The following is a 19,033-nucleotide window of genomic DNA, read 5'->3' as shown; positions in this document are numbered from 1 at the left end:
TCCAATTCAAAGCTAGTCATTTCTAAACCTTATTTTTTAGATACAGGCTTCCTGCCTTTTTCCTCAGCCAGAATCAGTAAGATGTAAAGATGAATGACAACAGCTAAGTCTTCAAAGTGCTGGATTTCATCAGCTGAAGATGAGGATAAAAGTGTGTCCCCTTTACGCTGAGATGCAATTTTCATGAAATGCCTTTCAAAAGGAGCAAAATACAAAAGAGTAATCTTGGAATCTGTAATTTTTTTTCTCCTGCTCACTTTAATGTGACTGCGGGAGAGGAGCCCAATTTTACCGTGATGGAAAAAAGATACTTGTGAGAATTGCACCTCAGAAGTAGAACTGTGTGCACATGCAAGTCTATGCATGTACACATGTTACACTGCTGCTCACAGCTTCCTAACCGTGTGTGGTTCTGTGTATGCTCTTTTTCCCTGTGTGCGTATGTGTGTATGCATGTGTGCGCGAATATCTGCGATTACCAGGTGACTCTCGGGCTTTTCGGCCATGAGGAAGAGGTGATCTCCAACCCGCTGTCGCCTGGGGTGATCCAGGGCATCATCTACAGCAAGTGCTCCCCTCACGGTGGCGAGCGGGAGGCTGTTCTTCAGCAGGAGCTGGTCATCCACATCGGATGGATTATCTCCAACAACCCAGAGCTGTTCAGCGGCATGCTCAAGATCAGAGTCGGGTAAGGAGAAAGTCCGGTTCTGCCTCACAACTCGAGCACCTCGACTGATGCGAGGTGGACTCATAGAGGATGTGCTCTTTGCTGCTAATCTCCGTCCCTGGAGCTCAGACCACTCAACAAAACATGAAGCAGTCAATACGTCGAGCTGTCAAATATATTGTGTCCATATCAATGAGACCCTGCATTTTGTGTTGGTTCTCAGTAAATGAAGCACAGTGTACCTGCACACTGAGATTTCTCACAGTTCCAGTCAGGCAAGAAAAATACAAATACAAAGTGTTGCAAGGTTTAGAGCAGTGTAGCATTTTAAACTATGAATGAATACTGGCTGTACTCAAATATAGTCTTGAGGTACATAATCTAACTCTCATTTTAGTCTTTTTTAACAATACAGTATTCTTCCACTCTCGATACTGTGATCTGTATTGATATATCGCTTTTCTAGTCTTGATGGTTACTCAAAGGGTTTTATATTACAGATTTGCCATTCACCCAGTCACACAAACATTCACACAGTGCTTCTATGAGCAGCACTTTCTCTATCACACATCACTCACACTGCGGGTACAGCCATCAGGGGCCATTCGAGGTTCACAGTGTCTGGCCCAAGGACACACGAAATGGAGGAGACCAGGATCAAACCGCCATCCTCTTGTTAGTGGACGACCCCTCTACACAGCCACAGCTGACCCCAACATCAAGGGGCCCATTAAGGCATTCTGAACCCATTAATAATTGCTTAAGTGGCGACTGTAGCTCAAGAAAATGGGTCATCCACTTAACAGAGGGGCGGTGGGTTGATCCCTGCCCCTTCAGTGTGCATTATGAAGTGTCCTTGGGAAAGATACTGAACCCCAAATTGCAGTGTACGATATGATGAAAGTTGTGCTATAAAATACTCACCCTACCGCTTAAAGGAAGCCAACATGGTGTAACAGGAAAACAAAGTTTACAGCGAGTGCGTGGATATGAAGCATGTAATCCTCATCCTGTATCTCCAGCTGGATCGTCCAGGCCATGAAACATGAGCTGAAGATCCGGGCAGGAGACATGCCCCCCCAGGACATCTACCAACTCTCCCCCAGTGACATCAAGCAGCTCCTGCTGGACGTCCTGCAGCCGCAGAACACCGGCAGGTGCTCTTCAAACACATCTTCACTCTACAGACAATATTTATTATCCATGCTTTCTCATCTTTCTCATCTCACAAACATACCTCTGAAGACTCCTCATCTGTATCTTAATGCTTTACTTGTATAATCTTTTTGGTTGCAATTGTTTTATCTCCTCTGCTGTCTTGTCTACATCTGTATCTTATTATCTGCTATTGCAGCAACCCAATTTCCCCATGGGAATTATTAAACTCTTACCTTATCTCATCTGATCGTATACACATCGACTCAATACACAATTTCCTTCAGCACACTGGCTGTCAACGTTATATATTACCCCTGTCTCTAAGAACCTGATCGACAGTTTTGCTCCCGTGTCACCCGCAGGTCATGGCTGAACAGGCGTCAGATCGATGGCTCTCTGAACAGGACCCCTCTGGGCTTTTATGACCGTGTGTGGCAGATCCTAGAGAGGACCCCCAATGGTATTCGGGTGGCTGGGACTCACCTCCCGCAGGTACCTGCCTGTGACACTGATCAGTGTGTGCTGCTGCACAAACAGCTAGCAGTTATAGAAACCTGTATAAACATCAGTGCCTCATAGACTCAGATCTGTATGTTTTTATGTATTTTGTGTTGCTGGTTTAAGTTCTAGTTACAGTTTCTTCCACAAAACAGTTTTTTCAATATGGACCACATGCACAATACATTTTGCCTGTGCTGATATTCATAGATTTTTCTGACGAATACAAAATCCCTAAAAGTATTTATAAATGTCTCCATTAAAATGAAAGTTCATTTTGGGTGTTATTGAGGTGGGGAAATGTTTACTGTTGAATCGTCACAAATATTTAAATTGGATTTAGTGACATCATTGATGATGTACTATCTTTTTTATTTATTATGGCTGAATTCCATTTTGTAAGCTCAGTTTGAAATGACTTGTAAATGTTCTTAGTTAATATCTGAGTTTTTCTCTGTAGGTTTAATTGGATGTATTTGGGAGGAAGGGGTTAGCGACTGTTACATTCACATATGTCTGTTCTCTAATACTGGTTAGAGCTTCTTTTGCTCTCTAAACAGCCTCAGTTCTCTGGAATGGATTCAACAACATGTTGGAAACTTTTCTCTGAGATTCAGCTCTATGTTGAGATGACTCCGTCACATACTATCTGCAGATTTACCAGCCGCACTTTCCAATGTCTTGAATCTCGTGACTTGGGAGGCCACTGAAATTCATGTATATAATGAGCAACAAGATAAAATCAAATGGTGACTGGTATTGGAATTGGAAATATTTTTTTCAAACACACTGATATATCCTTCAATTTTACTGAAGAAGTTAGAATAGCTTCACCTGTTGGAGGATGCAGTTTGGTCTCTTCACCACTACCAACAGCTGGAACACAAAGAATACACACAAAAACTGAAGCCGGTTGTTGTGTTGCCTCACAACCAGTTATTAATGTAGTTGTAAGTATGATTTTTGAACACTTGTGACCTGGATCCCTTCGATCTCAGTTAAACAGGACCACGTAATGACAACAGCCATGTGATACATTTATACTGTCCACTAACTGACAGAGGACATCAATGGAGATCATCAATCACACTAGCTGACCTGACACTCTCATGTCAACCACTTTGTGTTTTCCCGCTGTGTCTCTGCAGCAGCCCACACTGTCTGACATGACCATGTACGAGATGAACTTCTCCCTGCTGGTGGAGGACAAGCTGAAGAAGATTGTCCTGCCTGAGTACAGACAAATCATAGTGGAGGTAAACAGACCATCACAAGTGCAGAGAATAGATTCTAAATAAACAAATAATAACTTATATTGAATTAGACGTGTATGGATTTTTAATCAACAAAACACTGACTTTGCTCACTTCCGTCTGTCGAGGCACCGCGGTGCAAGCAGCATCATTAACTGACTTCATTAGGAGCAAATTTCTACTGGCTGTCTTTTTCTTTAAAGTTAATTTAAAGCTTCCTTGTGATCACAAAGCCTGGTGTAGACCTTAAGAAAAAGAATGCACTCGACTCAATTGCTGTTTTTTTAATTCCTCACTATTTTGTCCCGTCTCCTCTGGTTGAGTAGTTGCTGATGGTGGTGTCCATCTTGCTGGAAAGAAACCCGGAGCTGGAGTTTAGCGACCAGGTGGATCTGGACATTCTGGTGAAGGAAGCCTTCAGTGATTTCCAGAGGGATCACAGCAGCTTAGAGGGCAAAGAGAAACAGGTAGAGGTCGTCCTCCTGGTGGATTTTAATATTTTGTCCTTTTACCACAAAATGATCTCATCACCTTTTTAGAGTCAATATGCTTCCAAACTGAAGAGAGCTTCTGTTCCAGCATCACACTGATAATTCAACTGAGGAGTTAGTTTAATTAAATGGTGTTTAAATGGCCAGGACAGACATTTTCCAAGTCACTAAGGCCTTATTAGATTTGTGAGATTTAATCCTTCCCTGATGTTTGCATGTCGCTCCACAGGCGACAGACATGGCTGAAGGTATAATGTTTGTCCAGCAGTGAATTCATTAATTAAAAAGCTCAGGAAGAACTTGAGGGAATTAAGTCGGATTTCTGCACAGTCGTTCATTTGGACTCAAAGATGAACTGATTCATTTTTGTCACTGGAGCCTCACAAAACATGTTTTGGCCATAACTCAATAACTCAAACGCTAATTGCAAAACCTTCACACAAATATCTGAATGGGCAAAAGGTAAACTTCAGTGTGACATCATGATCACACTTTTTTGGCCATATATGACCACATTTAATTACATATGGTCAGATACTGAAGAAGTGGAGACCCACATTCTATGTTTGTAAAGCTCCTCTGTGCTGCCAGGCTACAGGCTTGTGTGAAGCCTGTTTTATAACTGATGGCTTCTTTGCAGCAACATCCATATTTGACAAAGTATGTGAAAACCTAAGGAATTTGACCGTTTTTTGTTTCATTCTGTAAACTCACATAATTATACAGTAGTCAAAGATAAACAAGAACTGTAGAGTTCCACATAGTCGAGAAAATCAGTTTTTATAGGTCCCTAACGTCCTCAGGATATACAGTGAATGAGTGTGGGCAGAATGAGATTTAAGCTACAACTTGACTGGTTGATGCAAGTGCACAACTCAGAGGCAGTTATTTTCTTTTCTTATAGCATCTAATACCAAAACAGCATTAGATTTTGAGCCTTTGTTTCATAATAAGCCCTTTTTACCATTCTTGCAGGAATGTGATCTCTCTCCCTCTTTGCCTCTGTTGCATTTGTCCCAGGATGGTATGGAGGCCTTCTACAACACAGCTCCTGTGGGAAAGAGAAGCACCTCCAACTATCTGACCAAGGCGGTTATGATCCAGTTACTGCAGGGGGATGTCAAGCCCTGCAAGGATGACCCCTGTTCTGTTAGTTAGATTTACAATGTTAGACACTCTTGTCCCGCCCCTATTCAGTATAGTCATCAAATGGTCCAGTAAGGACAGCTGAGGATCCATCCCACATATTCAGAAGAGAACCTCTCTCCTACCCACTCCTTCTAAGCTGCACATGTTCTGCTTCAAAAGCAACTGAAGCACTAAGCAGAGGTTTCAACTGGAGTAGATGAGCATGTCCGTAGATTGTGACAGGTATTATTATATATTACATCTAGAGATCATGCTTAAACAATTTTTTTGTCAGTTATAGTGTCACCAGAGTCTTATTTCTTTTATTTCTAAACATATTTGTTTTGTCAGAGTTCCCGCATTCTGACTGCATTGCATATCAAATTAAGATTTATACTGATTAAATGCCACCTCTTACCCTAGGTCACAGATTGGCAACTTTTGCTCTAAGGGTTTCAGCACTTTGTCCAAATGGCTTATATACTGCACATCCACCAGTTTTGTATGAACTTTACTGAAGCTGCTTTCAGACACTGAACTCCTGCTCTGCACGTTTTCCTGAGATTTTCCTGCCAATCCCCCAGTAAACTGTTTGGTAAATGTCAGAGTGAGTCCATGCCAGAATACAACAGGAAATTCACAAGCAAGGGAAACTTTCCCTTTTTCAGTTTCTAGGTCCTATAACAAAATGCAAATATTCCATGATTCAAACGAGAAACTATACATGTAGAAGAGGCTCATAAAGATGGAAATTTGGAAAGACATCTATATTTGAGGGCCTTTGATGATTGGGCCGATGTGCTGTTGATGTGCTGTAAAGAAAAATACAGGATTTCCGCAGCAGAATTTATACATAATATCCTGCCTCCATCAAGCTCCATACAGACGAAAGTACTGCCTGAATGTTCCGGACATTTTCCTGTTGTTGTCAAAACATCTGACACAAACAAACTCCTGCTGTGTTCCTCATGTTTAAAAAGTTTTTCAAACGTCCTGACCCAATTTTCCAGACGTGTCCCGGAGTTCATGTCTCCTAACTGAAATGTGCTTTTTCAGAGTGCCAGTTAGCTTACTACCATCAGCTTACTCCTTCTCCAATGCTAAATATTTTCTTATAAAATAACTCAAAAATGAATAACAATTAAGGGGAGGAAGAATATTACATTTTGTCCAAATGTATAAAGGGATATGAGGCTGAATTGACTTAAGCTGTCACAGTACATTTATGTGACTGGTATCAATCTTCTCTTCAAATGCTCTGTTAGAAAGTGAAGCAGCATCTTTCACAGAATGTGGAGCTGTTTCTTAAAACGTTTGGTGTTGCTTAGCATCAGTTTAAAATGTTGTGCTCTGGCTATCAGGTGTACTATGAACTGTGCTACACAAACCAGGCTCAGTTGTAACCATTCACCAGCAATAACATAGCCATTCAATATGCAATATGCTATTCAATCATTATCAGGTCATACTGTTTCATGAGAGATGCGTTCTGAAATTGGCTCCAGGGGCCTTAACCCTCTGAAACTTATGTGAAACAGAAAGTGGTGAATTTTGTCATATTGTTACATTTATTATGATTCCTTAAAAATGAAAATATGGATCTTGATCAAAGTGCAGCTTTAGGAGTCCGTGTCTAAGATTTAGTCGATGGGATCTATTGGCAGAAATTGAATATAAAGTAATTTTAGTGATATTTTCACTATTGTGTTTCATCTAATTTGTACTACTTGTTGTTTTCTTTACCCTTGTATGGGTCCTATAATATTCAAATACTTTATGTTAACACACAATTTGTTTTGTGTGTGTTGACAACTGAAGGCTCCCACAGGTTTTCCTTCATGTTTGCAGCGGGAGGGTGAGGTGAGGGGTAGTCAGCTGCAACATGCAACTTCACCACTAGATATCACTAAATTCTACACACTGAACCTTTAACCTTGTAAACCTCAGTCACAGTATCAGCAGGTCTTTGGCATTAGATCCTTTCAGAACCACTGCAGAGAATATCCATATTTCGAGTTTAACAATATATGTTAAATATGAAAATACAGACATGTCAGCGTTAGGTGTGTGTTGTACTGTGTTGAGATTCTCTTTGAGGAACTCTGTGTGCTCTTACCTCCGTGCATGCACAGTCTCCTGCATGACAATAGGCACTGCATTAACCAGTGTGATAGTTTGTGTGAATGTTAGAGGCTACAAAATAGAGTTTTTGAGAGGCCCATTTCTGCACAATAGGGCTCTGCATGACATAGTCTACTGCTCATCTGAAGAGGCGGGAAAGAAAGGCTGGTTTGTTGAATGTGGGCAACTGAAACTAATACTGTCAACCTTATGTAGAAGTGATGAAAGGTTCTCTATTTTTAAAGCGTGCCTTTCTGAATATCATCACTGCCTAACCTTGTTACTGTGTGTGTGTGTGTGTGTGTGTGTGTGTGTGTGTGTGTGTGTGTGTGTGTGTGTGTGTGTGTGTGTGTGTGTGTGTGTGTGTGTGTGTGTGTGTGTGTGTGTGTGTGTGTGTGTGGGTGTGTGTGTGTGTGTGTGTGTGTGTGTGTGTGTGTGCTGTTTACCCTTTTCATCAAAAAGAAGTATTTTTAAAAATACCAGAAATAAAGTCATTATGGAAACGTTACAGATGTGACACTTTACAATCAGCTGTAGAAGCTGCATTTATAATTGCTATTGAAGTGCAGCTTGCAACCAGAACATCCCCTTTTATTCTACAGTTATGTGATTAACAAGTATGGACGTGTAATTACTCCACATGAAGCGAAAAAGCTCTTGTTCCTTGGCAGAGACCGTAGCATAAATGGAGCGTGACTGCCACAACCCTGGGGGGCGTGTTTGGCATTTGTATCAGATCCTTCCAGTTACACCCACTTACGTTGTCTGAAACCGTATCAATCAGCATCTCACCCCTAAAGTGCGTGTGCTGCCTGCAACTCTGACTGACTGTCAGAGAGAGGTGGGAGGGAGCCAGTGGAGAAGATAAACAAGCTTTGCCTCATGGATGTATTCTAATCAACCTGCACGCTGTTGAAATGAGATCTTTCCTGTCTTGTTGAATAAATCTCTTCTTCACTAAGATAAATCCAAAAGAATGATTTTCTCTGAATTATTGGTAAGGGGTTTTAAATAGGTTTTAAGTTGTATTTGAATTTCTTTTGTTGACGTTTGTATATTCTTGAGTTTTCATGTCATTATCTGTAACAATAAGGATCTCTCAAAGGCGAACTTTGTCAATTTTGCAAAAGAAGGTCAGGTAGTAGTCATGGAGAAACTTCCCTTAGCACCTTAGTGTCATCAACTGTTTTGGCTTCGTAATCAACGATACAGGCCGAACTTGAGGGAACGCTGAGGCAAATCTGGTAATCAGGTAAATCTGATTGGCTACTGGCTTGTATGGCAGCACTATGAAAGCCATGTGGTCGCTCAGCAGATCAGACATCATAACCTCTATTCCTTTTTAAACTAAACCCTACTCCAGATGCAGCTATTTTGCACATTTAGAGGGAATGGAAGGGAATCAAGGACCCGTTGATAAGTGCTTGACCCATCATGAGTCAGACCCAGCTGCCTGTTTTTACAACATCAACTGATGTTGACTAAATAATTACAGGAAAAGTCACTGGAAGAATTCAATATTTCAACATACATCAGGGTGAGAAGACCTAAATTGCTTAAACCTGAAAATGACTGTTTTATCCATCTCAGCTCCATTACCAAGGAAGAGGCAGTATGCATGACCTTTACTGCAGCCAGCCACTAGGTGGCAATGGAGATGTTTTTGCTTCACTTTTTAGGAGCCCTCACTTTGTCCAAATGTATATGCCGTCAATGGTCTGAGTAAATAACACCCACTGAGAACTGGGAGAATGAGAAAATGTGTAAGAATTTATACTTGGAAATGTTTATTTTGTCCAGTACTATTTCAAGTTAAGCCACAAAGAAGTGTACTGTCATGATTTAACCTTGACGTCACATTTACCAGTGAAGATGCTCATCCTGACATTTTAAGAGTTTATGCTTTATTGGTCCACTAGGAAGCAGCAGAGATCAAAAAATTGAATTGATATAGGTTTCTAAGATGTTTCATTTTAATATAATAAATAGTGAAGATCATAAACAAACAATATTTACCAACAATTTACTGTTTCTGTATAAAGATATTTGTTGCAATTTAGAAATTTGACTTGGATACATTTATACAAAGGTGACAATAGTGTGCACAGACCAATGCATCCGCATGGAAGTAATTAACAATAACAGCAATTTCTCTGTGCTGCTCATGACCATCACACAGTACTTGCAGAAAACAGGTCATCCTTCATCTTGGCCTCACGCTGCTTTGAGGTTTTCTGACCAGAGCACTCAGGAGGTGGGTGACCAGAATGGGGAGACAAACAAACGTAGGAGCTGTCCAGAGGCCCTTCTGTTTGTCTGATTGGAGAGGAACAAGAAGGGACATTAGTGACCAACAGGAAGCAGCACTAATGTCACAGGCCTTATGGTACTTCATAATGTGACTGTGGGAAATAAAGCTATAGATTCACGACACTGATTAAAGACAGAGATAAAACTAAACTGGATACACATGTACAGAAGTAGGAGGATGGAGAGAGAATAGGCTGATGATTACTCCTTGAGACTGATGCAAGGTCTGTCAAATAAATAATGGTAATATTGGTGATATTTATATCAACCGCAAATGTGTGAAAGCACATCTCATCTATTCCTATCTGTCAACTCTGGTTTCTGTCCTTTTCCTGCCACTAAGAAAAAAAAAATGATTGTGTAAACATACAAAAAATATCCCCTTTCAGGACTTTAGTGGCTCCTTAGAGATATATGTTAGGAAGTGTAACCAGAGATGACACACGCATAAAGTATGCTGATTGTTGAACACTATACAAATTCCTCCCATGGAAGCAGGCACAGCTGCCACAGGGGGGAAATGCTGTAACTCTATCACACTTCCTGCTATAATACAGCAGGACATCCACCCTTGGTGTTATCTGTGTTTGAGATGTAAGTGACTGCCAGACTGTAGATTAAACACCGTAATAATGTGTTGAGTCTGCAGGTGGCCAACCACAGGGGAATTTATATGGCCCATCCACAAGTGGTTGTCATCCATACATCATGTAAACATCAGTCAAAAGAAAAATAATTGGTAGATTGTGATCGCTGACCTTTCTGAAAAATCCTTTGTGTCTTCTAGGTTGCATTTTAGCCTTGTCTGTAATAGCCATGAAATACTATGAATTTACCTTTCAAAGTACCCAAAGGATGAATCCTCCTTGACTGCGAGTCTCAGCAACTGTTGGTTTAGTCCCCACTCAGGATTGTACTGACTTTGTTGACACCTTAACTCTTCATCCAACCCCATCATCAAGTCCAAATGAAAAATTTATTTTAATACTTGAAAAACATCCTCAAAAACTGTATTGTACTTTACTGTATTTTCTCCTGAATGTTAACAAGCTAAACTAGATGATAAATATTACACCCTCATCATTATGTAACTTTTTCTGAGCAATAGTGCCCTCTGCAGGTACCTGTTGCAATTCATTATGTTTGGCTCCTTGTCTCAGCGTTTAAAGCCTGGTGCAGGATTTTAAACTCTTGCGAAAAAATACTAGAAAAAAATAAAACTTCGGATGAAATCATGGCTGAGAAGGCTTTTACATTTTGCAGCACGAGCTGAAGAGTTGGAAATGTATTTTTAGTTGTTGCTATACAAGTAGGCATCATCTGGTTGGTGGCCCTTCTCCTGTCAGCCCGTTCTCATTGGCTATTGCTGATTTTTGTAAATTATCGGAAATATCCAACATGTTAGATGTCAAGATCAGGGAGGCTCCGACTCAATCAGTAGCATTAAGATTATTTTGTAAACCCCTCACACTTCAGGATTATTTGGGCAGATAATCGGCAACAACTGACCCCTAGGCGGGAACGTCCCTGCAATTGAAGGAAGGGGTCTAAAGTGTGTCCGATTATCCTCTAGTGTGCATCAGCCTCGACTGGTTTTCAAACAAAGCCTCTTGATGTGTTGAGCTATGCTCTGACTTTGTAATCCCACTCACTTAACCGAAACACAACTGAATGGTTGATAATACCCATGATACCCGGTTTCCTGATAGAGAGGAGCTGCTGCTGTAACAAATACACCAAACTTTGTTTATAGTTCTTCATGTTTTTGCCTTCTTGGTGTTGTACTGTGAACAGAAAAAGTGACAAATAAATAGATTGGTGTATCACTTCTCACCTCGGCTCGGCTGAGAGGGTTATAAAGGTATAGAAATAATTGGACATAAACCCGCCACCCCAGTTTTAACAGCAGAGAGTTTTCGGGGAGTGGGGTCCCAAGCTATTCAGCCATCAGCCAGGCAGTTGTGATGAACCGTGCTGGCCTATTTAGTGAGCTCATCATCATGTTGCTGTCATGAGAATAACACAGGGTTAGTATGGCCTTGACCTTTGACCCAGATTCATTTTATTGCAGTATGTTTAAATGACTCCTTTTTGATTGATAACACAATCGCAGTCATCACCGCAGCTTATTGACATTGTATTAGTGTGTGTAATCTGGAGAGCAGATTGTCCTCTGAGGGACGGCAGGACAGCAGTGTATTGTGGGTCCCCTGAAACAGTCGGCTGGTGCGGCGGTGACCCAATTATTTATTGTCAGTCATCATGAGATCCAAGGTGACACAGAATATTAGTTAGTTCAAGCAAGATTCTAGACAAGATCTAAAGTTTCCAAGTAAAGTCAATTTAATTTTCCCAAGTAAAATCACCTAAACTTTGCAAGTAAAGTCAACTTAAATTTACTTTCACAATTAAGTTGACTTTACTCGACAAATTACATTACTTTACTAGCAAAATTTTGCTGACTTAACTTGAAAACTCAAGTTATTCAACTAGAAAGTTTAAGCTGACTTTACTGGCAAAATGTGCTTCATACATACAAATAATTAAGTACTTCATACAAAGACCAGTCTTGCTTGTTGTACATAGTAATCTGATGCAAAAAGTTGCCTCGATTGTTCTTAGTAGATCAAACACTATTTTTCAGTTAAATATCATGGACATCAATTTGTCACTTTTCAGCCTTATTTTTAAAAGATGACATTTTGGTCATGAAATAATCAAAACTAACAGCGTTCAATATCTGCCCTTCAGATTTTTGACCTATTGTGTATATGTCAATATTGTGATGATAACATGATGGTGCTAAAGGAGAATTCATAGTCATCAAAATTGACAGGGTTTATTAGCTCTGTCATTAACTCCAAATCACAAATCTCTGAACAATACCCACATCAGGTATAAACATTTATTTAAAGCACTTCACAAGGTGAAATACATTTTGAAATGCAACTTAATCCTTAAGTCTCTCACTCCGAAACAATTGGTGCTTAAAAAAAACACGATACACATATGAAATTATCGTGTGACAGGGCTGAACGATTTGTTAGTCGTCTAACATTTACAATAAAATTTGCTTTGTATCAGTTTAGAAATCCAAATTGTTCATCACGACATCCCAAAACCGCCAAATTGTGCCAATAGAATTCCCCTTAAAAATGATAAATGATAATTGTAATGATCGTCCGGCCCTGGGTGACAGCCATTTGCTTTAGCTGACTGTACCATTTAAAGTGCAAGAAACTAATGTAAAGCATACAGCAACACAAATATAAATGTAGTCGTTTATATTTTCAGTATACCTGAGAAAGTGCATCAGAAGAGCCTGAGAAAATGCAGTGTAAAACCAAAAACTATAGAACTAGCCGAGAGGAAGCTCACTCAACTCTCTTTATTTTATGTCTGTATGGCTTTTAAAAATGTAAACTGACCTTGAAACAGTAAAACCTGCTGAGCTTGAAAAGAGGAAGGTCACTCAAACTATTGGCCTTTGACGTCATTTTGACTTTTAGGCATGTAACATGACCTTGAGATCATGAACCTTTGAGGACATTTTGATGTTTACATCCTCCAGCTCTAGAAAGATCTTCTGAAAAAACTCAAAGGTATATTTCAGTTTCTAGTAGCTTAGTTCCAAGGCATACGTAAGTTCGATCAGGAAGGCACAAGCATGTGCAACATCAGAAATACCGAAAAGCACCTCTTCTCCCTCGATGGCTATTCCTATCTGGTTGTCGAGACCTTCATCCTTGGCTTTGCTGACCATAAAGATGTTCAGTACCATTGAACTGATGGCCTCTTGGACAGCTGTAGCGTCGTCATTGTCGTAAATCTGTAAAATATACCATAAGGACAGGTATCAGTAAATTGACTTTAAAGCTTTAATAGCTTTTTAAAAGCACTTTAATTTTAAACGGATAGTTCACAGAAAATGAAAAAATCACTCATCAACTCACCACTGGCTGAGTCTAGGGTTAGGGTAGTGGCAGGCAGACACCTGGATGACAACACACAAGCAGTATGGTGTTTTATTTTAACAAAGGAGGTCACAATTGCCTTCAATGTATTGTATTCGGCTGCAACACAAGTGAAGTGTATTGTGGACTGAAACACTTCACCCAACCCTCCATCGGCATAGTGGAGAAGTAGATAATTAGGGATTTCTTTTTTTTTCTATCACTTTTATGTAAATCCAATGATTAACAAAAGCATTGTTTGAAAGCAAAAATAGTGTTGTAATCAGTAGTATATAACCACTAATTCCACCTTCAGTTAAATTTACACTCTTGTTATTCATTTAGCTCTCTGACCACAATTACACTTAACTTGTTTGGTTTATTTCTGTTGACAAAGACGCTAATTAATTGAATTGGAAAGGGGGTTCAAACTGACCCACTTTTCATTAAATACATTTTAATCGTTAAAAATGTAGAACCTGAGGTTTTACCATTGAGAAGCAAAACTGTAAGACCCATCATTGGATAAATCATCTTTGCATTTAATTAAGCACTGCAGCTATGCAAAAAAAGTAAGAATTTGAGGAAAGACGAACTTTGCCAAAACATTTAAAGTTTGCATGCCTGAATCAGATCTCTATTATGCATGTTTAACATCTTCTTGTTTTGTAAGGTTGATTTTAAATGCCATTTACTTTGCATAGCGGAGGTTACTCCAGCTGTTTTATAGTACATTTAACTAAACTGTGCATATTCATTTTCCAAAATTGTGCCTTGTTTAGAACCTGAAAATTTGATGAATACTTCAGTAGAAATATATACACAAGGCAGATGTATTCTATCTTTACCTGGTAGACTTTGATAAATCCCTCCGGCTTCTCTCCAAGGTAGAGAATGAAGCCTCTGACCACCGCTTCTCTCCTAGATTCAATGCTGTTGTCCTACAAAAATATTAAATATTAAATTATGTAGAATCAGAATGCTACTACACAAAGCTAACTGCTATCTCATCCAGTTTCCTCCCGACAGCTCCTCCCTTCCTCCTGAACAAGCTCAAAAGCTGGGGTGTATATTGGTCCAACTTCCCTAGGAATGTGGACTGGAGTGGCTTCAAAGTGATCCTCCGGAATTCCTCCTCGACCTGAGAGAGACCAAGACAAAGATTGAGATACAAGCCGATAATGATTAATTCCATATAGAAAAATTACATTTTTAACTTTGCTAACAACATCCTGTAATAGAGAGGACACGATTAAAATATTCAACATACCTGGGAAAGCGCAAACAGGGCAGGCCATCGAGCCCTGAAGTCAATCACCGGTGGTTTATTTAGAATTACATCGCTTCGACGCAGTGAAAAGGTTGTTGCCATCTTATCATTGATCACGCTGTCGTTGTCCCTCTTCTTGAACTCATAAAGAAGCTCCACTCGCACCTGTTCAAGGCTTTCCAAACTTTCGCCTTGAGGAGGAGGTGGGAGGTAATTCATTTCTTTGCTCTTTTCACATTTTTAGCTGGAGTGCTGTCTGCAGCCGATTTTCTCTTCAGAGTATTAACCTGTAACTCTGGTAGTCCAAGGTGTTTGACCTTCGCTCTGTAATTCCCCATCTTGTACTTAAGGCTGTTGTGCCTGCCGTACAAACCATTAAATGAAACTGGGTCCTTCAAACAAGGGTGCTTCATAATTAGGGCCACTGCTACCTGCTCTCTTTGTGCTTGTGAAGGATATGCAGTGTAGAAAAAAATACTCTCTGCTAATTTCTCCAGAATGTCCGATTTTACTGAAGGATTGTTAAGTAGGGTTCCGTCCTTTTGGTAAACGTCATTTGCAGCTTGTAAACAAGCTCGGTGTCAAAGGCGAAGGTAGGTACCTCAAATTGAGCTGGCCATGACACAGAACGAAGGGAGGAGGTGCTCCTTGGAGAAGAGAGAATGATGGTATCACTGGATGCAGTGGAACCAACATCTTCTGATAAGTCTGCACCACTGCTATCAAAGCTCTCCAGGATCACTGGCTCAGCAGGAACCACCTTGATGGTGTCTTTGTCCTTTATGTCGCATGTTTTAAGGAGAGTAAAAAACTGACCATCAAATTCCTGGTCCTGGAACTGCAAACTAAAATATTCCTCGATTGCAAATGTCTCTTGAACGATATTCTTCAAATCCTCCACAGTCTCTGGGATTCCTGAGGGCAAAGGAAGCTTCCTTATTTGTTCTCGGAGTATGACTCGGAGTTTGGCAGACATGTTGATGATTCTGTAGTTGAAGAGAAAGACATAAGAAACATTAGAACCTGTGGCAGCCTTCAGTTGTCATAAAGACTAAAAAAGGTGTTTAGTTTGTCCAGTTTGGATGACTGTAAAAAGCATGGCGGACTCTGTAGAGAGGACCCACTACTGATGTTAATATAAAGTATTTAAACATAAAGGGCCCATTTTAGTGCAAAGAAAACTCAAATTCATACAATTTAGATGAAGCACACAAGTCAAAACATCACTAGGATTAGGATTTGTATACAGTTTCTACCAATAGATCCCTTTCACCTAAATCTTACACACTGGACCTTTTAACAATTTAGAGCAATGTGTTAAGAGCATGAGGTATTCTCAGTTAAGTAGATAATGTCCTTTGCAGTTTCATAGGTACATATTGGACAACAAATAAACAATTTAAAAACCTGCTAATGTATAGTGTATACAACTACCTAATCTTGCAGGAGAATGTGATGCTTCAAGGTGACAAATCACTTTTGCTGAACAGTGTATGCGTAATCTTGCATTTTAAGGACAGTCGCTTGTCTTGTGGATTCCAATTCAAAAGCCCTGAGGTGCTCACTGTACCAGGAATGTAAACACTTGACAGCCAGTACAGGCTTGCCATGGACAATGAGGATTAGACTCAGTTCAACAAAGTCTGGAAGCCCTCCAGTGGATCCATAGGCCAAGATCATTCCCACTGAGTAACTGGTGCCGTGGCAAATCACTGTATTGGCCACTTGAACACATGTCTCTCCAGGAAACTTTCTTTGCACCGCATCCTGTATGTTTTCCTTCAGGACATCCACAGGCACTGTGGGCAGATTTGAGACATTGAGGGCAGGTTTGAGGATGTCTCTGCCATGCATATGGTAAGCCAGCATGAACTGATGCTTAACCGCAAGAGACAATAAAATGTTGCGAAAACACCTGGTATGTCGAACAACTCGCTTAAAGAAGCTATGTTTCGCTTCAAAGCGCATCGTCCACAGAGCTACAAGCGGTCCAAAAGCCTTGATTAGTTGTGGATAATGTTTAAGGAAATGCTGCTTTGGCAGAAGTTTTGCCTCTGGGAAAACCTGCATGTGTCTATGCCTGTGCTCTGATATCTTGGTGTCAAGGTATCTGATTGTGTCATCGGTGTGAACTGGAGAAACCACTAGTTCAACAATGTCTTTTAGATCCATTAGAAGAAGCCATGCTGGTTCACTCTGGCACACTGAAACCAATGATAAGAGGGAGCAGGCGCAACAAACACCAATTTTCATGGGCGTTTTTCCACTGACGCTGTTTTGGGTGGCAAAGTTCAGTGGAACAGGTTGTGGGCTGTCAGCTTTGTCAGTCCACCTGTAGCTGAACTGTCTGATTGGGTCATTGAGTTGAAATACAGTAAAGTATTTTTTCTTTATCAGAACCTTAAGGCACAGAGCCAACTCCAGACGTACTATTCCCTCGGAAAGGTCGTGGAGCAAGTCTGGTGGATACCCTGACAAAACGTTAAAATATCTTAATGTATTAGTCAAGGCACACTGCCTTTTCACACCAAAGCAGTGAGTGAGAGTGGGACTTTCTAAAGCAGTTTGTACATGAAGAGAATGTTCCTGCTTCGTTCTTCCTCGGAAGGATCCAGTTCTTACTTCTTTTTTCTGAAACTCAGACAGCTCTCCCAAACAAAACCTACAGACATGAGATCCAGAAAAGCTTTTCTAAAAAGCCACCGATTGAATGGGCACCTAAATTGTCCGCTACTACACAAACTATTTTGCCTTTGATTTTCATTCCAAACATAGGAATAAAGAGCCCTTCCTCTTCCAACTGGACAAGGTCTTTTAGAAGTGGTTCAAGCACTGCCTCATAACCAAACTTCTTTACGTCAACTGCCTTGCAAAGCACAGCTAGATAAATTGACTTCAATGTAGCACGAAACTGTGGTGGAATATTTGCCAATACCCAGTACACTGCAGTGATTTTGTGTTTTTTTCGGGATGTCCCCAGAGGATTGCAAACCTCAAAATCGTCAATGTAGAGAATGAGAGGAAGAGTTATGTCTTCAGTTGAAAGAAGTGCATTTTCTTTAAAATGTGTTCCGTCACGAAATGACTTGTAACATCCATCGAGAGTAGTATATGAAGAGTTGAAAGCTTTCTCCTGTATGTCTTTCACACTTATAATCTGTGACAATGACTGAAGAATGGGAATGTATTGTAATGTTTGACCTTCCTTTTTGTCCAGAATGTATTCGACAGGCTCTACCACGTGAAATTTCTTCTTAAAAAACTCATGCCTTTTGTAAGAGGTGGCAAGAGGACCTTCAGCTCTTAAAGCTGTGCCAATAGGGTTTGTCTCACACAACTGTTTGACTAAATCGGAGATGGTAGAGTCATTAGGCACCCCCTCATGTTTCCTTAAACATGAATTTACAGTTTTTGTTATATCAGAAACTGACACCGAAGAAGATATAAATTGGAGCTCTGCTACTACTTCACTAATGCAATTGCTTGGCACATTATAAATACTCTCTAACTTTAATAAAGGTGGCCTAGCTTCAGTTAAATTTCTTCTTCTTTCAATTCTTCCTCTTCTGAACAGTCATATTCTGCTGAACCCTCAGCCTCAGAACATTGTGCTGCAGCAATATCATCTGTAATATTTGACTGGTCTACATACTCATGTATGATTTCAACCCGGAAGTCACATGAAGAATGTGATGCGTGTTGTCGGGATCTGTGTGATGCAAATGTTCCATACATATTTGTGTAAAAATCACACTCCCTGAAGACACAGTGCACAGTTTCACTTTTCCTAAGATGAACTCCATGTTGGAAGTAATCCTTCTCAGAGGAGGCACAATAACTGCAAAGTTCACAACTGAAACAATTCACTTCTGGTGTGAATTTGTTAGTTGGATGTCTCTTTGACAAATGTGACTTGAGGGCATTCCAGGTTTTGAAAGAGCAAGGGCAATCAGGATATAAACAGGGAAGAAACTCTCTGTGGTTGTGCCTAAACCTATAGTGCTTCAAAAGTTAATTTGTTTCAGGGCAAACAAAAGTACAGATCTTGCAAATCCATCCCATTAGGACTGAAACCCAGGGGCTAGATCCAAGTACATCCAGACTCCGCAGGAGAAGCAAAGTGAGTGGTCTCTGGGGAAGGTTAGGGTGGGACTCTGCAGGAGATTCTTGATGTACACATTGTT

The 19,033-nt window shown here is 40.3% G+C and overlaps 1 protein-coding gene across 8 annotated transcripts in view; it reads left to right on the top strand.

Moving 5' to 3' along the window:
• phkb (phosphorylase kinase, beta) overlaps nt 1–8,283 on the top strand; it is a 106,334-nt gene extending 98,051 nt beyond the window's left edge. For 5 of the 8 annotated variants that reach the window (XM_062389986.1, XM_062389993.1, XM_062390002.1 and 2 more), the window contains 6 exons: nt 483–688; nt 1,690–1,824; nt 2,188–2,317; nt 3,472–3,579; nt 3,903–4,043; nt 5,043–8,283. In XM_062389986.1, the coding sequence (XP_062245970.1) occupies nt 483–688; nt 1,690–1,824; nt 2,188–2,317; nt 3,472–3,579; nt 3,903–4,043; nt 5,043–5,225 (903 nt within the window). In that variant the 3' untranslated portion in view covers nt 5,226–8,283. The remainder of the gene's footprint in view (nt 1–482; nt 689–1,689; nt 1,825–2,187; nt 2,318–3,471; nt 3,580–3,902; nt 4,044–5,042) is intronic. The other 3 variants (XM_062390020.1, XM_062390028.1, XM_062390010.1) reach the window with 1 other exon arrangement.
• Nucleotides 8,284–19,033: the final 10,750 nt, after the last annotated feature.

This window comes from Platichthys flesus, chromosome 1 (assembly GCF_949316205.1).
Source record: "Platichthys flesus chromosome 1, fPlaFle2.1, whole genome shotgun sequence".
Classification (NCBI taxonomy): domain Eukaryota; kingdom Metazoa; phylum Chordata; class Actinopteri; order Pleuronectiformes; family Pleuronectidae; genus Platichthys; species Platichthys flesus.
Note: the sequence above shows the minus strand (reverse complement) of the source record. Positions and strands in the feature narration are given on the sequence as shown.